The 24,725-nt window shown below is 31.7% G+C and overlaps 2 protein-coding genes across 10 annotated transcripts in view; both read right to left on the bottom strand.

Moving 5' to 3' along the window:
* LOC107448714 (serine/threonine-protein kinase D1) overlaps positions 1–2,466 on the bottom strand; it is a 36,904-nt gene extending 34,438 nt beyond the window's left edge. For both annotated transcript variants that reach the window (XM_043053273.2, XM_071177971.1), the window contains exons 1-2: positions 2,171–2,466; positions 836–980 (exon numbers count right to left, since the gene is read on the bottom strand). In XM_043053273.2, the coding sequence (XP_042909207.1) occupies positions 836–979 (144 nt within the window). In that variant the 5' untranslated portion in view covers position 980; positions 2,171–2,466. The remainder of the gene's footprint in view (positions 1–835; positions 981–2,170) is intronic.
* A 10,016-nt stretch (positions 2,467–12,482) lies between these two features.
* LOC107448715 (fatty acid-binding protein) overlaps positions 12,483–24,725 on the bottom strand; it is a 55,325-nt gene continuing 43,082 nt past the window's right edge. For 5 of the 8 annotated variants that reach the window (XM_071177978.1, XM_071177976.1, XM_071177977.1 and 2 more), the window contains 3 exons: positions 17,285–17,454; positions 16,436–16,534; positions 12,483–12,775 (listed from right to left, as the gene is read on the bottom strand). In XM_071177978.1, coding sequence (XP_071034079.1) covers positions 12,725–12,775; positions 16,436–16,534; positions 17,285–17,454 — 320 coding nt within the window. In that variant the 3' untranslated portion in view covers positions 12,483–12,724. Of the gene's footprint in view, positions 12,776–16,435; positions 16,535–17,284; positions 17,455–19,325; positions 20,266–24,725 lie in introns of those variants that run through there. The other 3 variants (XR_011636230.1, XR_011636231.1, XM_016064015.4) reach the window with 2 other exon arrangements.

The following is a 24,725-nucleotide window of genomic DNA, read 5'->3' on the forward strand; positions in this document are numbered from 1 at the left end:
TTAGTGAGATGAAGGAAATTGCGATTTCATTTTTAAAAGTTCCTTATATTAAAGTTGGAAGTGAGATGTGCTTATTTTAAGGAACAAGGCTAAATTCTTTTCTGTTAGTCTATTTCTGAAGTGATTTTTTCTAAGGTTCATAGTTGAAAACTCTTGTTCACATATATAAGATGAAGCAAACATAGCACTGATTTTCTGGGCATGAAATATTAAATTTTGGAAACTAGCTTTTGGTAATGATTTGTAAAACTTTGGCATATTTAGAAACAACTGCTTCAGATGATTGTTAGATCGTCTGCTCGTTGGATCTTAAAATGCGCAGTCTGCCAAATGTGAAGTACAATTTACCTACATTAGATTCCTCGAGAAAGACAAACTCTAGTTAGAGCCAATCTAAGGCTATTCTATGAAGAACTTCTACTTTCAACATTTTACCAATTGAAGCTGTCTGTGCTAACTATTTACATCAATTTATGTTTTGTAGAACAAAAATAGAGAAAGTAAAAATTTCATCAGTACTTTGTTAAAGAAGGAAAAACAGAAATCATTTGAAACATAGTCTACAAGAAAATGGATGTATATTATTTATATTTGCCACTGATCTGCAAATAAAAATTCTATCTGCGGGCCGGATAAAATCTTCCTGCGGGGCCACAGTTGGCCCGCGGGCCGTAGTTTGCCCATCCCTGCCCTAGATCATGGAAAAAATTTAGAAAGTCAGAGAATACACAGCTCGGGGAAACTTCAACTACGAACAAAACAATACTATTATTAACAGAATTCAATCTTCATGATTAAAATATCTCAGAAATAAATATACAAAAGAGAAACTTACATTTTTCATAAGAAATTTACAAGCTAATTCCTTCAATTTATCAAGTGAAAATTCGTTAAGATTTACAGTGATATTCTCTTTTAAAAGTCCAGTTTGTAATGTAAAAGTCAAGTCACTGGGAATATTCAAAATAGGCAGATCCATCCTATAAAAATTACAGGAGAAATTATTATGCATTAATAATCTATTATTACTAATTAATAATCAATTATTAAATATTAATATCAAGCATAAAGAACTAAATCATTTGTACACAACCAACAATTTACATTCATTTTACAAATAGCATAGTGTGAATATTAGTTTCACCATATTTCAGGCTTTCACACAGTTGTATCTAAATATATACATTCACACTATTATGTGTATGTATATGTTCTGTTGCGCAAAATTTTAATTTATTTAGAAGCTACGATAAAAATTTGGATCAGTTTTGGAACTTTTAGCATCATTTTATTTTGAGTAGTTAAGCCATTTGAGTCATATGTGGTTAAAAGTATCCTAAGTAATTTAATATGAAATTATAGACAAAAGTGCAGTAGCCTAATTTAACAACGCAATTACAAAATTGGAAATAAACTCAATTGTTCAAGATTATTTTAAACATTTAACATTAATTGGCCTGGCCTCTTAAAATAAATATTTAATGCATAAAACTTAATGCATTTGAAGGATCAATCAGTATCATTGTAATTACAACATTCTAAATTTAATGAAACAGTTATAAGATGGAAAAAAATTCTAGATCAAGCAGAGGATTTTGGACAAACATTATTCAATTTTTTAAATATTTGATTCCGCAGTTAATGATGACGTACAATTGAATTCACCAAAATTACTTCCATGAATAATAACTTTCTACATTTATCAAATCAATTAAAAAAACATTAAAAAAAATTTAAATTAGCAGGATTATTTAAGAAACCATGCATTCTATTCAGTCTGTTAAGAAATTTAATTCTGCCATTAATCTACGCGTGGAATTTAATGCAGGTATATGACAAATCTGGATCATTATAATTACAGCATTCTTAATTTCACAGAAACCTTTAGAGAAAAATGACTCACCCAAGCAGAATTATTTCAATCATTAAACATTTATCGAATTCAATTTAGAAAGATATTCAATTCTGCCATTAATGGGTCTATGAAAACGAATTCCTCTAGATGACAAACTCAGCAGTATTAGTTTAGGAGAAACAATTATAGACAGAATACTTATACACTTAATCAAGCAGGATTATTTCAAACATAACTGTAATCATTTATTTTATTCGGTCAATAAACTCAGAAACAAAAGCAATTAAGGGCATTTATAAAAAATGAAAAGCTTACTTAAAATGTAAATAAAACTCGGACAGATGAATTATAGAGATCCCGCAATCAAAAATTTATACATCACTTTCCTCATAACTACCGTGATTCAAATATACTTTTACAAAATTCAAATTTGAAACTCATTAATAAGCCTTCAAATTCTAATAAAATTAAAAGGCAAGCTTGCAACGTCAAACCTCAAAAACACTTGTTTTGTTTGTTATTTGGTGTTCAACAAGTAGACTAATGTAGGAGATCTGGACTTTTAACTTTCACCTCACCAGGAAGATTCAAAAAATTAGTTCACCATTAGCAAACCGGTTTTAGGCCTAAAAGGCAGCGCTTGTGTTGTTTTAGAGATCGTACCGTTTTCACTGCATCCTTCAAAGACATGAATTGGATTAAAACTGCATACAGCTCCGATTTCCATGGAAGAGAAATGAGACTCTGAGTGAAACAGAGAGTGATTTAAACCATGATTATTAGAAATAAACTCAATCTACTTTTTAAAATTTTTTTAATTGTGATTACATTTTTAGCTAACGTTTAACTAATTTTTTTAAAAAGTGGGCTCTAAATGTGGCTTACAGAAGATATTTGATTCAAAAGATTTTTAAAAAAAATGTTTGGTGGCTGAAATTAATTAAAAAATGAGCTGTTGTTGTTGTTAATTTACGTCGCACTAGAGCTGCACAATGGGCTATTGGCGACGGTCTGGGAAACATCCCTGAGGATGATCCGAAGACATGCATCACAATTTTGATCCTCTGCAGAGGGGGTGGCACCTCCGCTTCGGTAGCCCGACGACCTGCACGCAAAGTCGAGCACTTTACGGTAGAACAGTTTAGCGAGGACCAATACCGCACACCCTCGGTTCCTACGCAGGCTGATCCAAGTGGTCACCCACCCGCACACTGACCGTAGCCAGTGATGCTTGACTTCGGTGATCTGTTGGGAACCGTGTCTTAACGATCAGTCCACTGCGGGACTAAAAAATGAGCAACCCAGTATTATTATGAGTGTTAAAATGTTATTTTTACAATATAGTTTTAAGTTTGCAATTTTTTTTGTACTTACTAAATATATTTAAAATTCCATCAGGGAAATAATTTCGTAGGTTGTTAAGAAATGAGAATTAAGCATAGAAGCAATATTCTTGCTGTCCAGCAGTGGACTGATCGTTAAGACTAGACTCCCAGCAGATCACTGAAGTCAAGCATCACTGGCTGCGGTCAGTGTACGGGTGGGTGACCACTTGGATCAGTCTGCGTAGGGACCGAGGGTGTGCGGTATTGGTCCTCGTTAAACTGTTCTACCGTAAAGTGCTCAACTTCCCGTGCAGGTCGTCAGGCTACCGAACCGGAGGTGCCATCCCCTCTGAAGAGGATCGAAATTGTGATGGCATGTCTTCGGATCATCCTCAGGGATGTTTCCCAGACCGTCGCCAATGACCCATTGTGCAGCTCTAGTGCGACGTAAATGAACAACAACAACAATATTCTTGCTAAATAAATATTCCATTTTTCGGCGGGCTTGATTTCTAAATCTTTAAAATTTGAAGGTATAAGAGCCGCAATCTAGAAAACAAGGGCTAAATAGTTTTGATAAGAAAATGATTGGAAGTTATTTCTCCTTTTGACTTTTTTTTTGCGTCTTTAGCCGGTATGTCTCTAAAACTATTTAACCTGTACTTTTGAAACTCGGTCAGATATATAGTAAAATAATATGTTTCCATATAAAAGGAATATATTATTTTCTTAGCACCTGAGCATGCGAGGGTTGCAATCTAAAGATGACATCGCTTAAGATGAAGGTTTTTCCTTCAACGTTTTTACGGTTAGGAGAGAGTTGGGTGTCGGGAGAAATAGACGTCTGGTCATTCCGGACATTGACCGGATTAAAAAATCTTCTATTATCTCGATTAAAGATGATACCAGCTTTTGCTGTGCGATGGCAATTCTTTTAGGGAAAACTGTCATTGAAAGAGATCCGGATTTGCTAACTTTAAGAAAACAGCGATGTAATCTGTTGGAGAGACGAGCAATGGCATTGCATGGAGCGGTTCAGATGCCTGAAAGAGGAAATCTTTATTTTCGAAAGGCACCTTGATCTGCAAGTTATTGTGATCAGCAGCGAAAAGATGAACCAGGTAATATTTTTCATCGTTTTTATCTATTTAATTGATAATGAATTTTGCTAAATATATCTGATAAAATCCCAAAAAAGACATTTACGGATCTAGTCACTTTTGTGAATCTTGTTTGAAGCCATTTCAAAATGTTGAGGTTCCCTGGTGTGAATTTTTATACCACGTCTGCCGAAGAAGTAATTGTGCGAAAGAACAAGAGGGGATCAGGTGTACCGAATCAACACCTCCTAGAAGTAGGAAGGCCTCAGCACGGATCAATTTAGTAGTCCGATGTGACGAAGTTAACTGCGCAGTAGATGAAAAATAAGAAAGATGTCATTACGTTCGGGGTACTAAGCTGCGCAGTGGTTGAAAATACGAAATATGTCATTACGTTTGGACTACTAAAGGATATTTATGGTAACCCGTGCTGAGGCCTGCTCTTTTCTAGGAGGTGTTGACCGAATGCGACAGACTTTACAGCTTATCATAATGCACATATAGAAAAGGGGATGTGTGCTTCGGTACTGTATTTTATTTTATATAATTTTTAGCATTAATTGATTTTTTTTAGTTATTTATTTCTTAAAAATTAATGGTCCCGCCAGTGGATTGATCGTTAAGACACGGCTCCCAGCAGATCACCGAAGTCAAGCATCACTGGCTACGGTCAGTGTTCCCACGCGTCCACGTCGTCGGGCCACCGAAGCGGGGGTGCCATCCCCTCTGCAGAGGATCAAAATTGATATGGCATGTATTCGGATCATCCTCAGGGATGTTTCCCAGACCGTCACCAATAGACCATTGTGCATCTCTAGTGAGATGTAAATGAACTACAACAACAACAAAAATTAATATTTTACTAATGTAATGTAATCAGATGTTTTACAGTTTTTTATTTTTTATTTATTAGTGTCGGATGTGCTTGAAGGAAAAAAATGTCCTAAAGAACAGCATAAGTGAGGAGAAAGTAGGTGCAAGGCGTGCAAAAAATATCCCCCTCCCGATCATTTCTGTTCTCTTAATAAAGTAGAAGCTAAGAAGCCTAACGATAAGATGATGTTCGTCGATTTTGAAACGACCACTGGAGAGTACATAGTAAATTGTGCAATATAGTAATGGAGAGACTTGAAGAAAACACTTTGACTGATTTTTGCCATTTTGTGTTCAATCCTATTCATAAAGATTACACATTGGTTGCACACAATGTGAAGGGGTTTGGTGACCAGTTTGTTTTAAGATGGTTGCTGGTTATCAGCCTGAGGTGATTCCCCAAGGATCTAAAATATTGCAGATTTCGTTGACAGCATTGAACATCCGTTGCATTGATTCCTACAGTTTCTTTCTAATGGCTCCATCGAAACTGCCAAAGACTTGTGGGGATAGTAGTTATAGACAATGTCAACTTTCATCTACGAAAAGGTACCCCGGCATAGAATCGAGTTAACATGTCTTACATACTAGTGAATTGGAATTATACTTTTGAAGTGGTGGATACACTACAGTACTCCCCCACCAGAATTATATCTGTGATAGAATTCGATGAACTGATACCACTTGTTGATTCATTGCTGTTTTGTGAGAAGCCGGGAGAGCTGTATTAAGATCACCGTACTTTCTGATAATAGTAAGAGCTGTATTAAGTTCGTGGTTGCCATTAGCAGTCGAGTGTATCCAGACCGACGTTGTGCGTCATAGAGACTGAGTAGCAACAGCTTGAGGAGGTGGATACTGAGGCAGTCCCAAGTAGCAGGTTAACTATTCAATGTGGATCATTCATTGAAGTAGGCGTGTTCAAATCGAAGTGGGAGTTTCTGTCAAGGTAGGCGTTATATCCGGGTCACCAATGTGGGGAAGGGCTTCTTTCCGCTTCTCTTTAACACTGAAGAAAACAACATTTATGAAAGTGTAATGCCTCGCCAATCATTTTACAGCCCAGAAATGATGTCTAATGAAACACGCCAGATCGTCCTGTAATCGTAATAGATTCCGTTAAATTATCTAGAAATAACACTTATCTAGATTCAGCAGTTGAAAAAAATTATTTGTGGGAATTTGCATTTTTATAAGGTAGATGTTTCAGGAGATTGAATTCTTAAAGTTAAGAAAATGCGAATTCAAATAATTAGTCAGCTGACATTAAAAATACTTTTATTTTAAACAAAAATTTCATTTTTTTTTACAAACCAATAAAATTATTTTAAATATTGGTTCGATCTCCCTGTTGAAGCTTCGAAGTATTGGAAGCTAAAAGTAAAAAATATGAATTAATAAGAAAATCTAATTTACAATAATAACGGCAGGTTTTAAAATATTAGAATCATATTATCTTCTACAGATCTTATTAAACAAAATAAATTATTTCTTTTTTCACGATTTTAATTAACTGGTAGAAATTAATATTCTTTTCCAGTTAAATGGCATACCATTTTTGTCATTTCTATTCAATCCTCGTAACTAAAAGCATTTAAAGATGTGACAGGTACCACAGTCTAAAAATAAAATACTCTGAAAAAATACTACCATTAACAACCTTTACAGAAATTCAAACAGATAATTCTGATCGTATTAGGAAATAGTAGCACTTTTTTATTTTCCCATAATCAGGGGTGAAAGCGAGACGGAAAAGAGGAAAGGCTGGTAGTAAAACCATTTCAGTCATAGCTAGTTTTGGGGAGGAGTTTACTTACTCTTTTTTTAAATTTTTCAACAATATCTACTTCATCTTGGAAAAGAAGCAGTTTTATATATATGCCAGAATTATAAAAGAAATCTTGATAGTTACAGATATTTCATTTTTTTCGAAAAAAATGCTGGAATGAAATGTTTTACGTACCAGGTTTTTCTCTTTTCCGTCTTGCTATATAAGGGCTTTCACCCATGCCCATAATTGAGACTACATATTTCATTATGGTACTAATAAGTTTCAAAATTATGTTTTCTTTTTTTTTTTCCATACAAATCTTTACACAACCTTAGTCTATATTTTCGAACTTCTTGTCAGATGTCATAAAACTAGTTTTTAATTCAATTTTTCCCGCTTCTCTGAAAAGGGCTTCTGTTATTGTCAAACACATCAGAGTTTCGCGAAATTTTTTTTAAAAGTTAGGTACCAATTTTTATGCATTTTTTACACCGAGTCGAATCCCAGAAAGCATGTAACCTTACAGCAACCTTGTGTTGGAATTTTCCTTTTATTGTCACGAAAATGTTTGTACTAAAAACCTTTTTTCAATAAAGCAAAAATATTGAAGTTTCAAATTTTTCATCCTAAAAGGATTTTTTAAAAAGTATTGTCACTTAGAATAAAATGGTCACTTGGGTTCATATTGACGTTTCGGCTGACGTTACACTAGCGATAGGATCAAATTAAATTGTCCATTAAAATTTCAAGACAAGGTGGATTTTAGCTGAGCATACAAGATTACGAAAAGAAACCTTATAATTACCTATTATTTAACTCAATTATTTTCACCTTGCTTTATGAAAGGATGTTTTCACGCTTGAAAACCCTAAGTCAACCTCGATTTAAGGTTTTTATGTTGTTTTCCAAGGTTTTGGATTGGGGTAATGTGCGTAGAATAGAGCAGATTGTCACAGATCTCGTTTTAAGGTTAGAAGGTTCACACGTAAACCACGTAACAAACTTCTTTAGGCTTACTTTAAGAGGTTTTTGCTGAGTTAAAATAAACCTTATTTTGCTATCTGGTATAAAACTAACCACAAGCTGATAGGATTATGTGTTTTAAAGTAGTTTACAATTTTATGAGAGGAAAATGTCTCAGAGAAAATGATTTGAAATAATGCTTTTAAAAGAAGCTGAGTAAAATATTAGTATTTCGTAAGTAACTTATAATACCGAGCAGATTAAAACTAGTTGTTTAGTTGCTACAATCATTTGTTTAAATATAAAAAATGCATGTAACTTTAAAACAATAAATTCTTCTATTTGCAACTGATTTTATTCGATTCAGCATTAAAATTTCATAATACTGACATATTTCTAAACAATTTAAGGTTTCCAAAATTTGTTAATTTTTCAAGTAGTGAACCATAAGCAGCAGCAAAAAATTCTCATAACCTTGAAACAAATTAGGATAACAACATGATATCAGATTTTATTTGATTCTGCTTAGTATTCTAATAAGTAATAACTATCTGCTTAGTAAATAATTAACATGTAAATTGCGAAAAATAACAGTTCTGTAATCAAGCATGAAAAAGTGAACTAGTACAGTTATTAGTATTCAATTATCAAACACCAGGCAAACTATTGTTATCAACAATTACATAAATTCTGTAGTTTATTATGAGAAATTTTTTTTCTTCTTTTTGGTGTAAATTCTGAATTAGTCTGAAAATTCTGAATTTCCCAAGGGAAGGCTAAGCAGTAGCTTGTTAGCAACTTCTTCAGGTTGCTGCGCATGTTTTAGCCCTGTGCGCATGTGCTATATACAGCCTAGACTCTAGGTCATCTCAACAATATCAGGGTACTACTAGTGGATAAGCTCTTTAACTTTAAACTTTTAAACTGTCGAAACATACTTATAGGTTCACAAAAATGATTTTTATATTTAATTGATCTGATAAAATTATTTTTTAGTATTGCAGACTAGACAAATTTGTTTCATACAATAACTGATGTCAGTGAACTTAAATGTACAAATTATTTCATCAGCAGACACTTTAATCTTCAGATTATATTATTTTAGTCTTTTCAAAAATGAAGTAAAAATTCTTCCTTAATTATTTTTGCAGAGTGGTTTTTCAACCTGGACGCACTTGAAAACACCTATCTTTAAGCACACTCGTTTTTTTTATTACATTTAACCAGTTCAAACTGCATCATTACCAATATTTAATTTTTATTTTTTATACAATTAATAAATCAATTTTTTCCTTTAAATTTCCAACCGATTCTTTTATAAGTACAAATTGCGAACTAAACAAACAAAAAAGCATGAAATAAAAGATATTTCAACTGTCTGATTTCTAGAAACAAAACTTAAAATAGAAACATTAAAATGACAATATTTATTATGCCTTTTATTTAAAAAAAATAACAATTTTACTGAATTGTAATACATTACTTTATAATCTATAAAACAAACTATGTAACGCATGCAAACTCATTATACACATTGCATTATTTATTCAGATTGTAATTTCTTCAGGTTTGTTAAAATATATCAATGAATATATAGCATCAAAATAAATACTTATCATCTTATCAAGATGCACAGTGAGCAAAAAAAAAAAGAAAAGAGAAACTACATTGAATAATTCTTGATCTAATCATTGGGTTTTCATGTTCTAGGACTCACTCCTTATGGTTCGAGGGGTTGACCTTAAATATGCTAATTAATAAGTGTAAACGATATTTTAAGTTACGAAATCAGGTACAAAAACGTATTTTCTACGAATAAACGTAACCTTTTTTGTTGTTGATGGATTTAGATTTCTAACCCTTAAATATAACAGGTAGCAGCAATCTGGAAATTATGGTCCCAATAGTTTGGTCAGGCGAGTGCTCCAAAGTTTAGACCCCTTAACTTTAATTTTACTTTTGTGTATTTCGTTATATCTCGAGAACTTTTTAATAGAATTGGAAAATTTTTGAGCACAATTATAAAATTCGTTTATCCGAAGATAATTCCATGCAAAAAAATAACCTTTATTAAATATTTATTGTTTTTACTATTTTATTTAATAACAGTAAAAAAAAATGGGAATTGTAAGATATACAATTCTCTGCATCATTTTAAAGAAATTAATTTTACAAAGCAAAATACAAAATTTGAGCAAAATCGGTCTAATAGTTCCTGAGAAATTGAATTTTAAATATTTGAATTCTTTGGAACTATTCAACAGATTTTGCTCAAATTTTATATTTTGTCATCTAAAATTGTATTCTTTAAAATGATGTATAATTGTACACCTTACAATTCAAATCTTTTTTTACTATTAATAAATAAAATAATAAATATCCTATAAAGGTTATTTTTTGCATGAATTATCTTTGAATAAATTAATTTTATAATTGTTTGCAAAAATTTTTCAATTCTATTAAAATGATCGCGAGATATAACGTATAAGTTAACTTGGGAACCGTAATGTCCAGATTGCGGCAACTCCCAATATTTTGGGGGTCAGAAATCTGAATTTGTAGTAAAAAAGATATGTTTATTCAGAGAAAGTACGTTTTTGTGTCTCATTTCGTTTCTTAAAATATCGTACCCAGTTATCAAAAAGAAATTATCTAACATTATAAGGATATAATATAATACTTGCGTGCTAGAAAACGTTAGACTCTTGAATCTTATCTTCTAACATCTAGAACTAACATTATATAAGATTAAATAGTATTCGATCTTTAATAGTATTCGATTAAATAGTATTCGATCTAACTTTCATTACTTTTGTGACTCATTATATCTTTTCATTTACTTCTCGTATGCAATTATATGTTTGTGCAAATTTAATTAGGATAAAACATAATATTTATTGACAGATTTGAAATTAAAATGTTATGTAAATTTTTTGCTAAAATTGATGGTTTAGTACATAACACCTTTAAATAATTATCGAATTGATGAAAATTTCTGATGTGCTCATATAGAGTTATTTTTAAATTATTGGCAATTTTCACAATATTAGATGCTTTTCAGGCTTCATTCCCTGGAAAAATTTCTACGCTGTGTTTGGGTTTTGCTTCAGGTGTTTTGTTAAATAAAATTTTAGATACTAAAAGTTGCGTAAGCATTTTTTCATTAAATTTCAGTGAAAAAAAGAAGTGGAAGAAAATATTTGTATGTTTGTTGAAGTGAGTAAGCAGAATATTTTTACATTTCGTTCTTCATTGTGTCAATTATTACAAAAAATGAGAACTTAAAAATTGTAAAATTTTATTTTAGGATTTTAAGGGAAAAAAATTAAAGTTAAATTTTCACTCAATTCAAATGTAATTATAACTTTATAATTATATAGTGTGGTTTTTATTATGTAATTTCAGAATATAAATAATGAATGATATTTGTGAAATTACAAATGGCCTAAGTTACGACTTTTATAAAACATGTTTTACAAACTAACAAATTCAATTAAGATTTTGATAAATTAGGCAAATTTCCAGAAAAAATTAAAAATGCAGTTTAAAATTAAAGACATAAAAATTATTAAAGATATAAAATTCATCAGAAACCCATTGTATAAAGAAAAGAAAAAAATATCAATAAAAGTTGCGATATAGTTTAATTAAATTTGAAATATTAAAAAAAATCAGCTGAGCATAATATACATACTTTGTAGTAAGAGAGAGGAAAATGGATGGTAGCAGAATTCGCTAATATATATATGTATATTTTTTTGGTAATTCTGCATTGCTAAGTAAATAATACGTGGAATGACATTATAAAACTATTGTTCTATGTTTTACTGCTTCACAGCAATTTAGAAAATTAAGTAAAATTATATCACCGAATTATTCTACTACTATCCAAATCTTTCTCTTGCTTACTCCAAAAATAAAAAGTAACGCAAAATAATATCAGAAAATACAAAATCTAATATTATATAGCATCAAAACTAATGCGAAATAATATTACAGCGATCGCTAGATAATATTAGTTTGCATAGAATCTAATATCATATAATGCAGAGAAAACAGCGACCTTCTGTATCTTTCTAATATTAGAAGTTGTGCAAGATTAATTTAGATTTTCTGATGTGACCTAATATTAGGTGCTACTTGGGTTATTAATTAGCATATTTGAGGTTACCGCCTCAAGACATTAAAATTGACTTCTAGAATGTGAAGATCCGATCATTAGATCAAAAATTATTCATGGTGGTCCATTTTCTTTCTATTTTTATTTAAAAATAAACATCACGATGTATGATGTTTTTAGAAAAAGTAGGCAGAAAAAAAAATCACTTAAACGTTTTTTCGATACATTAAAAGCTTACTTAAAAGTTTTTTCAATATATTAAAAGAGCAGAACAAAACGTCCCATTTCATTTAAGATTAATATTTCAATTTCCATCTGCTCTGCTATATCCCTTACAAAAATATGTAAATTTGAAGGTGAAGTTCTAAGGTTTCAGCGAATGAAGTTCTTAATCAGGTCATACTTTTGAGCTACTTTTGTAAAATATCATGACTCTTTTTTTTGTTCAGTGGTTTCTAACGAAATGACGTAACAATTTATAATTTCAATATTTTATTAGACATAGGAAAAACAATTCAGATGTTATTTCGTTGGTGTACAGACATTTTTAAAATGCGTGAGCATCTTTAGAATCGACACAAATAGTTCACCGTTACACAAAATATCGGAAAATTAAAACATTTCTATTCTATATTGGAATTGTATGTTGTGGGGTGGCACTTGACCGGTAAAATATGTGTCCAGATATCGATGAGATGACGACTGAACGACATGCACTTACTGTCGTTTGAAGACTCTTGTGGAAACAACACTGCCAACTTCACATGTCTGTAAAAAAATGACAAGCGTAATTTTAGACTATGTACAAATTTAGAACAGGCCGAGTTCAAAATACCAAATTTACTAACTTAAAACAAGCAGTACTTTATGCTAATTTTACGAACTAAAAATCAGCAGTTTTATTTCTTATTTACTAGCTTAGAACAAATATAGTTTAAACTTAATACAAACAGGTTTACTCCAAGTTATAATGATCAAATTTCTAACAGTTTTAAAACAAACTTACCTAATATAGCAAAGAAAAATTTCAATTCAAAACTTATAACTGATCAAGTACGAGAGCAGATGAACAGATTTGATATAGAATTTAAAACAAGGAGAATTTGTCGTCATTCCAGATAAAATGTGCAAATTTTGCCTCGAGCTGTATGACAGCACAAATCTCAAAGGCTGAAGTGTCATAACAAAGTTTAAATTTAAACCTGGTGTAAGCCGCAAAGTTAGCTGCATAGGTGACCACAACGCTCGAATATGCTACCTAGCCCTTCCGCGACGCAAAGCGCGAAAGCGCGCTTACCGCTGAGGCCGGCAGTCTCTCTAGCGTGTGTCTCCCCAGGGCCGGAGGGTTTTTTGATGTTAAGCCTAATTCCATGAAATTACCGAAATATCAGCGCGTTGTTTAATATTATTCTGTAGAGTATTTAAGTGACATATGCTTTATATATATTTCAATGGATACTTTATTTACTTAAGTTATTTCTTGTTTAAATGTAATATAAATATTAATAAGTTTAAATATTTTGCATAATTTCCTCTATTTCCAGCTCAGTTAAAAATTTTCGACGCTTCGACATTCTAACGGTAAAAAGAAAAAAAATTCAAGCCTACAAGATCTAATTATCTACTAAAAACTAATCCGAAAATCGAAAGTAGCGAGAGATAAAAAAAACTCCCTTACTTACTGTAAATAAATATCACGTGCTAATTTAAAGAGCCCTCATAAAACATTCCCCCCCTCCACTCCTTCCCCTAAAAACCACGTGAATGTACTTTCATCTTGAGTAGAAGGTCAAATCTACATGTATCTGAAACCATATGGACATACAATGCCATCTTTTGGAAGAAATTTCATTTTTTAAAACGTTCCGAAACGCTGGCACAAATAAGTGACGGTCGGGGGTGAACGAGAAAACTCTCTGACACGCGGGTGTGTCGGCCGGGAAGTGAGCGCGTTTCTTGCTGTCACATATATGTGACAGTCGGCTCGAAAGGGCTAGGGAGAAGACGGGTTCCATGCCTTAGGCCCTTCCCTCTCCTCTTTTCAGTTGTATAGGAATGTAACTACTACTTCCTTTGTTTAATATTTTTCGTTTTTAATTAATAAATATATATTTTTAAATTCCCATGGTGCTTTCTTTTAGAACTATGAATGTAGTTTTCAGTTCCATATAGTTACCCGTTTTAAAAGATTTTAATCTATATGAAACTCAAGACAGAATCAACGTATTTCTTTCGATGACTCTCCACACGTTAATGAAGAAAGCATGCGAAGTGTTGCCATAGGTAAGGCTCCTATACCATCAGTCTAATTCAGGGGCTCTAGCCATAGGTAGTGAGTTTTGCTCTACGTCGCCTGTAGCCCATTTCGATAGCCAATTGCAAAAACGAAGTTTAAGGAAAGACCCATTTCTAAAGATCTAGTTCAGCCTTGTCTAAGTTAAACCTACTCTGAGGTATGTTTAAGCCAGGCAGACGAGTTCTAAACTTCCATCTTCTGTTTACAATCGAAGAACGCTTATCTCGCCTTCGTAGATGTTTTGTTCTGTATTGTTATAGCAGTTTCAAATTATACATACGTTCGTATTAATGAGAAATTATAATATAATTTTGAGTAGTGAACATCGTATGCCTTCCCCCCCTGTATTTTACTATTACACATTAACTTACTGATAAGCTTGCATATTTTGAACTTTTTGTTTTTATATTGTTATTTCACTTAATTTTAAATTCTTCTCTTAGTTCTAAATAACCGTCAGTACTTTTCGTTTGCTGCGAAGACGAAAATGGCATTATATATTTGAAATGAAAAATGTTAAAAGTAATCATAAAATATGTTTTCCATTTTTTCTTCTTAATTATCCTTTTGTGTTTGGATTCGTTTGGCGAGGGTATTTGGCGGTAGCTTCCTCCTACGTTACAATTAAGACAATAACTGTTATATTCAGTACATTATATTTAATTAATAAACGAAGGTCAAGGGGGTGGGAAATGGTGCATGTCCATTAAAGCTGATTCCGAGAAGGGGAAAAATAAAATTTAAGGCTCTAGAATTTTTATTAGCAAGCATAAGATTGTAATCCGAAAAATTTACTATGCACCATCATCACAAGCATTTGCTTAATTCGCTTTGAAATTTCAAATCAAAATTTACAATTTTCAAAGCTGAAAAAAAATAATAATTTGAAAATCAGGTTGGACAAGAACTGTTTTTTCCTCATAATCCCTCCCCAACCAATACTGCTTCACTAGTTTCATCCCGTACTTTCTTCACAATACTTTTTATTGTTTGTCGTCTATTTCCCAAGCACGGCCCATCTTTACTGAGTAATAACTCGCTGCGAGAACCGATTTCCCCCATTATTGATTTGTGAATACTTAGAATCCTCAAACTACAAGATGACGATCTAGAGCCGCGATGGTTCAGGGGATAGAGAGTTCACCTTTCAATGAGGTGAACCGGGTTCGACCCCGGCGATGGCTGGTCGATACGAATTCCGCATCCGGCTTGCACCTACCACAGTGCTGACGTGAAATATCCTCAGTGGTAGACGGATCATGGGTTAGAGTCAACACCTCCTAGAAAAGAGCAGGCTTCAGCACCGTAATGAGATATTTCGTATTTCAACCACTGCGCAGCTTAGTACCCCGAACGTAATGACATCTTTCTTATTTTTCATCTACTGTGCAGTTAACTTCGTCACATCGGACTACTAAATTGATCCGTGCTGAGGCCTTCCTTCTTCTAGGAGGTGTTGTTAGATACCCCTTGCTGTCAGGCTAACCGTGGGAGGTTATCGTGATCTTCCTCTCCATGTAACGTAAATGCGGGTTAGTTCCGTCAAAAAGTCCTCCCCGAAGGCAAATTTCTCCCAATACTTGATCCAGGAGTTCCCTTGTCCTCTGGATTGGGCTCAAAATTACAAGGCTACGGAATTGAAAATCAGCAGTCGCAAACGCAAAAATTGGGTCGGCTGTTCAACGTAGATAATAAAAAAATGACGATCTAATCACATTTAATTCTAAATGTCAAATGCTAAAAAAATGATTAAAAATAGGTACTTATCGGTTATAGGACCCATGAAGCCAAGCTCACCAACACATAAGCAACGACAGATTCTGACTAACACAAGTGACTGGCTACCGATAATACACATAGGTACATCACATCTAACAATATTGTGATAACTTTTGATAGTTACGACTATCGAATATGACAATAATATTGTAGTAATTATTAATACAGTGATAAAGTTTTTGGGGTAATGCAAAAGAGAAAAAAAATACATAAATTAGCTAAATATGAAAAATATCTATATTTTTTGACAATACATTATGATATTAAAATTTGTACTTATCAGTTATGGGAATCAGAGTACAACTCGAAAAAAAAACTAGTTTCTTTAACTGATGATGAAAGACATAACTTACGACTGTCATGGTATCTCCAGAAAATTCGCTGACTTTTTTTACTATTTTATCCCCATGCTTAATTTGGATAAGTTTGTTTCCTTCACGTGTAACCACCGTCTGTAAGAAAAACATTCTTTAGTGAGGCAAGGGAAGAATTAAGCTAACAATTATTTCAAATAATTTTGAAAAGTCTTATTTCCTCGTGTTCACATCATCACTTATTCTTTTCGTGACAATTAACCCTTTCAGGACATTGATCACATATACGTATTATCCCTTCACGACCAACAGTATTACATATGAAACAAGCCTCTCTGACGTCAGCGGCCAGAAACATGATCTCATTTTGGTACACTGGNATATGTAGTGTGTATTATTACCTATGTCTACCAACTATAAATTTATCTTGAAAAAATAAATGGTGCCCGCCATTGGACCGATATTCTGGTATTTGCTCTTAGGTACAAAAAGGTTGGGGACCACTGCATTAAGGAGATACTGTTTGACGTATTAAGGGAATGACCAAGCACTCTTGCATACCGTTTGACACAAAAGGGGAATAACCAGGTACTGTTACATACTGTTTGACACATTAAGAGAATAAGCAGGATCATCTGATGGAAGCAGCAAGGGAAAAACCATTGGTTCAGTTTGGTTTATAATTACCCTCAAAATGGTGTTTGGATGACAAAAATTTGGTTTTACGAACTTAGTTCCCGTTATTATTGGGGTAAAATTCAAACCTAACCGTTGCATTCATCTACATTTTTGATTATTAAAATTCCTGCTCAATTGTTTGTAATTCAAAGTGTTTTCAATTTATCACAGAAAAAGAAAGAAAAAAATGGTTGTAAAACTTATTCTAACCTTGGCTGTGTCACCATTGAATCTCTTTTCTTCAAACTCCTGGCCAAGCTTGAATTTAATTTCCTTGTTTTTGTAGAAAATGGTGTTGATAGAGTATTCATCCCCCTCGACCTTGATCTCCACAAGTGTGGGTGCTGATTCGGCCAGCTTGCGATCCTCAAGGTCAAGGCCTGCAGATATATAATTTGTGATTATCACAATATCAAGTTTAAGAAGTATTACAATCAGGGCCCGACTTAGCCTAATTGGGACCCGGGGCAAAAACTTCTCTACTTCACTACTTCAGTAATGAAGAACCGAACTTCAGGGAGATATTTAAATTTTCCACCTCATTATTAATAACGCGAAAATTGACTAAAATAGCTTCCTCCCCCTCAAATGGTCAGACGAAATATCGTTCTGTCCATTATATTGATTTTCTAGCAATTATATGTCCATCATGCCGGAAACAGTTTTCTGATTGTTAACTTTGTCATCTAGCTGCGAAAACTTCATATGCTTGTTGACATTAGGGTAGAATTCAGCTGAATTTAAGGAATTACGATGGCTCAATTAGGCCAATCGGAAACCTGTATTTTTGTAAATATATCACATTTTGCGATATGTAGAAATACAGAATTTTGATTGGCCAAATTTGTCCATCGTAATTGCGAAAATTTAGCTGAATTCCGCCCAAGAAAGCCATTGATTTACGAAATATAGATTGTGTTAATTTCATACGATAGATTAATGAAGAAGCTAACATAAAACTGACAGATTTTACACTGCAATGTTATTTTGTTTAAAAAAACTTCATTAAAGTAGGAAACGCAAAATAAATTTTCTATTAAATTTGGAGGCCCCCTCTGATGTGGGGGTCCGGGGCAACTGCCCTGTATGCTCCTATCTTAGTCAGACTCTGATTACAATATTGTTCAACTTACCATTTAAATGCTCTGAACACAATTATGGTTTCTAACGGTATTAAATAGAACTACTAGAATAAACTTATATATTCCTTTTCTTTGTACTAAACATTTTTTATTTAGAATTAGCAGAAAATTTTCTATAATATTTGTTTATTATAAGTAATTTTTTTTTTAAATAAAGAGATTTCAATGATTTTTTTCAAGAAGCATTTATGAAATTGTTCAGTTAATTTATGATAAAAAAATGTCCTATAATTAGAGTTATGTTAATTTTTATTTTAGGGGTGTTCATTTTCAATTACAATATCAGCTTACGACCTTGTGACCATTATATTGGACATCAGTTTGAAATTTCTAAAACTTGCATTGAAAATGAATCGGTAAAAACTAACTATCGCAAAATATTACTCATCAAATTTTAAAATATTTTTCAGTTGGGAAAAGTTATTTTTTGAAAAACAATTTTTGTTTATGAGAATTAGTCACGTATAAGAAGGAATTTTCTATGTAAAAATAATTTTTACTTGCATTAATCATTTGCAATAATATTATCTGTAAAATCGGAAAACATTGCACTTTTTTGTTTGTATTTATATGAGTGAAATAATAAATATGTTCCAAGTATCAAAGTGAGACTCTTTACTTATCTTCATTGAAGAAATTAAAAATTTAACAAGAAAATACTCTTTCAGCCCCCAAAAATGAACTCTCATTATCGAATGAATAAACCCCAATTTACGTTATTTTTTGTATTAATTAACTTATATTCAAATAAAATTCATAATAATTCTTGAATAGTTCCTGGGTGTACCTCGAAAAACATAAGTTATTGAATATTAAAGAAAAATAATAGGAAAATGGATAGCATGTTTGGCTTATTGAAATATTTCAAGTGAACTGAAACTTCCAATTAATAGTTTTGAAAAGTATGTATAATATATAGAAATTTTACAATAACTAAAAATATTTTTTAAAAATAAATTTTAATTTATTTCCGAATTACTTGTCATTTAAAAAAAGTATAAATTTTTGGAGTATAAGGAATGAAATAAAAAAAAGTATAAAAACTAAAGAAGTATAGTAGAAAAAGTATAAATGAAAAACGAAATTAAAAATTAAGAAATAAAAATTACCAATTTCCGTCAAAAATTCTCCAAAATTTTCACTGGAGACCAACTTGTAGGTTCCTTGGATATCAGCCATTTTGGAAATTAGAATTATCGTTTGACAAAAGTTTCAAATAAAAACTTAGTTTAGCAATGAGATGGTGAAATGAACATTTTCACGAAGACTTTATCTTTAAAGATCCTAACCATAAACAGAACCTGCATCAGGAAGATATGAATTAAGCAACTGGTTTTTGAAAGCGTACTACTTGCGGAACTTGCGAAAACAATTTTTAGCACTGTAATAACATTTTAACAAAAAAAAATTATAATAATAATTTAGGTATCTGAGTAAATACATTTCAGCATTAAATTATTTCAAATGTCAGTGATTCAGCACTAAATTATTTCAAATATTAGTGATTCAGCATTAAATTATTTCAAATGACAGGGAAGAATTTAAATGTGATTTGAGCTATTTTCATCTGCAAATTTTTTGAAGAGAAATGTGTTTTATTTATTTGTTTACTTTTAAGAAATGTTCTTATATCGATATCAGAAATGCTCTACTAGTAAATAGTCATTAAGAAGTGTGTTCCAAATCGTTTGCAAAAATTTCTGCCAGAAAATCATGTGTTCAAAAATCAGGGACTAATATGGGAGATAAGGACATATCACTTTTCCCGAAGGAATGGGGTTGAAAAGCAACACGCTAATGACAGCCCGGTTTTATGCACAAAAAGTGGCACTCCCATCCTTAATTATATTTATTTCTTTACATCCCCGCCTTACCTAAGCATTTGCGCGTAATCAATGTTGATTATTAAAAAGCAATTTAATTTAAACTAGGAGGCTCCGCCCCCTGCTCGCTAACGCTCGCCAACCTCCGAGAATTGCTACGCAATCCTATGTGGTTCACGCCGTGAACCATGGCTCGCTGCGCTCGCTCGCCAATGAACACAATGTTCTAGCACAAAGACATAATATATTATCATCAAAGACATAGTATTTTATCATCAAAGACATAGTATTGTACTTATGTAGAAGAATTCTACCAATGTTCTTATTGGCTTTTAAAAAAGTATATTAGCTATTTAGATTGTACATGGTGAAAAAATCAAAACATTAGCTAAATAAGAAACATATTAGCAAAATAAATTATCAAATATTGCTTCACTAATATTCTGCATTTTAAAGCGTGAAAATTCAATGCATAAATAAACGCGAAATATAAAAAAATTCAATGCATTCAATACAAACACTTAAACGTTTTTTAGACGTTTAGGTAGCTCCCAGTAGAAAAATATCAATTCAACATCGGCCTTTTAAAGCATTCTCACTAATTCCTTATTGGGTATACTATAGCCTACGTCACAGGTTGTGTTATTCCTACTAAATTTAACCCATCATCGGTTTTATTGATACATACATACGTACGTATTAGCGTTTTATATAATATAGATAGATTCTAAAATTTTTTTATTTCTGAAAACCAGTATATTATTGTGCTTAAAGACTCGTAGTTTATTGAAGTTTTTAAACCAGAGATCATTCAGATTAGAGTGATTCTTATTCAATACAGGCACTCTATTACGGGCAATTATAAACTTAAATTTCGGTTTTGTTTAGTTTCGGTTTTCCGAACATGAGTTAATTAGAACCAAAAGAAGGATATTTACTAATTCAATTCTAGTTACTAGTTTGAAGCGACTGGTTCTATTATAACTGAAGTATAAAGGCTTATTTTAGCATTTTTTTTAAATTTAAATATATGATTTAACAGAACGAATTCAAAACTATACCTCTTTGAATTTTATTAGTTTATTATTATTATTTTAAAATAGTTATAATTAAAAATGCTTTATATAGATATGACACATTTATTAAAAAATAAATAAGCAATGCAACCGTAAATTTGTTAAATTATCTCATGAGAATTAAAAAGAAAATTTATTTTCATCAAAACAAAATTATTATTCCTATTATTATGAATTTGATTGTATAGAACAGTATCTATCGATTTCCGATCTTTATAAATGCCTTTGCACAAATAATTATTTGAATTATTATATATTAAATAAATCTGGTAATGATTATATATATATGTATTAAAGATCCGGGAAACAAAATAAAGAAAATATATAATCTCTTCATCAGCTCACACGATAATACCCGCAAAAAGGAGTGCTTTCACATATTGCATCAATACAGCCAAAGCAAAATATATCAAAACAATAGGGTGAGGAGCACTTAAAAAACTTGAAACGAAAATAGAACACATTAAGTAAAAAATATATGCAAAAAAAAACAACATATCAAGCATATATATATGTGTGTGTGTGTGGATCAATATTAAGCCCAACAATTCGAAACAGGCTTCGTGAGGGTGTGTATTCTCTTTCTAAGATCCCATGTCGTATCTTACGTTGCAGCCATACGTGATTTCTTTCTTTTAATACATAATAATGTCAGACCACGTGGATAACTTTCTTGAATCTGAAATAATAGAGAATATAGAGTGGCCAGCATGCTCTTTTGATCTTAATCTGATCGAGTCTGCTTGGGAAGTATTCGGACGGTGCTGCAAGACCTCTTGTTACCATCCAAGACTTGGAGATCTCACTTTGTCAAGAGTGGAACAGTATTCTCAAAATAACCTCATCGCATCCATGTAAAATAGATGTGCGGCAACAAGGGCCCCGGCAGTGGGGTGCAAGGAGGTGCACTTGCACCCCCCTGGCTTATTTTTAAACAATTAAAGAGATACAAAAAAGCAATTTTTTAAAAAAATTTTTATTAAAAATATTTTTATTCAAAAACAAATAATTAAGTAATTATTGATACATAACAATTAAATTTTTTTTAATCAAACAAGAATTGTAATCTTGTTTGCTGTCCAAATCTGTTTATAACTTTTTCAATGAATTCTGAGTTCTTTGATTCTTTTCTTATGTACATTTAGCATGCACAAACTACTTAATTTCTCGTGAGACACTGTTTTGATGCGTCGCATTGTACTAAATGTGCGTTCAATAGTGCACGTAGTAGCTGGAAGAGTTAGGGCAAGTTTGATTGCCTCCGTTACAGCTGAATAAAACGGTGTGGCCTCAATTACTAAATCTATGCATTCGAGGGATTCGTAAGAATTTTCTCTATTCCACCGCATTTCGTACCACGTTGTAGCTTTAGAGATGAAATTTGGTAAGAGCAGATCTTTATACATAGTATATATATATATATACTAAAACTCAATAAATATCAACACAACANTATATCTTCTAAAACTCAATAAATATCAACACAACAAATACCAATCTTAAACGTGCACAAACACGTTAGTAGTATACGAAACTACTGTTTGTAGTTATTGTGTTTCAAAGTCAGTAGCTATGCCAGGGTCATCAATAGTTTCCCGTGGCAAAATTTGCAAGTACAAGAAATTCATATACTTTTTTAAAAATATGTTGTTAACAATGAAGAAAAAAATTAACAGATGAAAGTACATGTAATAACAAAACAAAATGTACTAACAGAATATTTGTAAGTTTTTTTTTTGGGGGGGGGGGTTAGTTTGTTAGAGGGTTGCACCCCCTTTTAAATAATTCTGCTGGCGTCCTTGTGCGGCAATCTTAGCAGTTCGGCAAACCACACACCATAATAAACTTCCTGTATTATTTTCGTACAATCAGTTTTTAGCCATTTACATGCAATCAAACTGTTGCCTTGAAACATCGTTTCATGTTCTTTATACCATTCCAAATAATTATTTTTTCTTGATTGGGTTCTACGGAGTGGAACATTAGTAGTAGTCATAAATTCAAAAAATTTGGTTGGCTTTTCAACGACGGCTATAAAATAAAATAAGATATTTCTGGGATAAATTGTTCGAAATTAAAGCCCCAAACAATGAAACCAATTTATTTCTTATGAACGAAATCATATTTATTTCTCAAACTGTGCACTAGATGACAGTATCAGACACTTAGTAATGTGTTTAGAGACAGTTTATTTTAAACTAGATGTCAGCACTTATCAAACATGTAAGCTAAAAAAATGACCCAAAAATTAAAAATGAATACATGTGTATACACTTGTTGTGTGAATACACTTATTTTTATATAATTTTTCTGAATAAAAATAGGCTCTTTTATGACAGTTTTCTTCAAACTTATGCGACCATTAAAATGTCAAAACAATTTCAAATTCCAGTACTTATGAAGGCCGTAAAAATGTATTATAACGCAACTGATACTAGATAATTTTTATCGCATTACCAGCAGTTTTTATTATCATATAATTAATTAAGCATCACTAGAGTTAATGATTGTTGTGTTTTGTTTATGTCCCACTAAATGGACTGTAGATAAAGAATCGCTAATGTATAAGAACATTTATAACATTTTGAAAATACTCTATATTTATTAGTATTTATTTAGTTCTTATTTTAGAAATTACTTTTTTACTGAGTACACCGCTTGGATTAATAAGATCAGCACTACTCCTATTCAATTCGTACAATAATTTTTAAACTATTATTGGCACAAATGGTACTAATGTGAGTCTAAGTGACGATAAATGTTTAAAATTGCTGACATATTTTTCTTAAATGTGGTATGCTACTGAAAATATTTTTGCTTTTAAAATAAACTAATAATTCGTGAAGAAATCGGACATCAGAGTTTGTTAACAGTTCCCTTAAAGTGGTATTGTGCTTTGAAAAAAAAAACTCTAATTATAAGCTATTTATTTCTAATCTTTTATTGACATTTTATTAAAAAAAAAACATTTAAACAATATTTGCAAAATTAAGTTGAATTTTTTGTTCAATTATATTTCGTTAGATTGCCAAGTTTTGTATCATTCACTAGAACAACCAAATAAACGAAAGTCATATAAAAGTATCTTACACAGGAGTTCATTTCAATGGAGATGAATAAAACAGTCCTTAAGACTCTACAAATTTATTAGCAAAAACTTCCAGAAAATACAGCTATTTCTAGCATTCAATTACTGCTCAAATTAGTATAGTACACAACAAATCACAGGCTTGAAACCTCAAACAGATCAATGATCTTGTAGCGTATCTATCACTACAGAATTACAACTACAATTCACTAGTATATAAGACATGTTAACTGGGATGCAACACAGGGAGCGACCACGATTGTGAACTTAATACAGCTCTTACAGAACTTAATAAAACTCTAAAATATTTTACCGATTTTTCGAATAAATTGGATTCAGAAACACTGATGCAGAGTTTGATTAATTAATGTTAATTCAAGTATTTTGTAAAAACATGTGAGTAGCAGCCTTAGCAATAAAATAGTTTCCCCAAAAGAATGAAGAAGAAAAAATATTACGTTACACATTACTCTTAAACTTAAATAGTCCTTTAATAAAAAATATATTTAATTGGTAAGCAGC

This window comes from Parasteatoda tepidariorum, chromosome 2 (genome assembly GCF_043381705.1).
Source record: "Parasteatoda tepidariorum isolate YZ-2023 chromosome 2, CAS_Ptep_4.0, whole genome shotgun sequence".
Taxonomy (NCBI): Eukaryota; Metazoa; Arthropoda; class Arachnida; order Araneae; family Theridiidae; genus Parasteatoda; species Parasteatoda tepidariorum.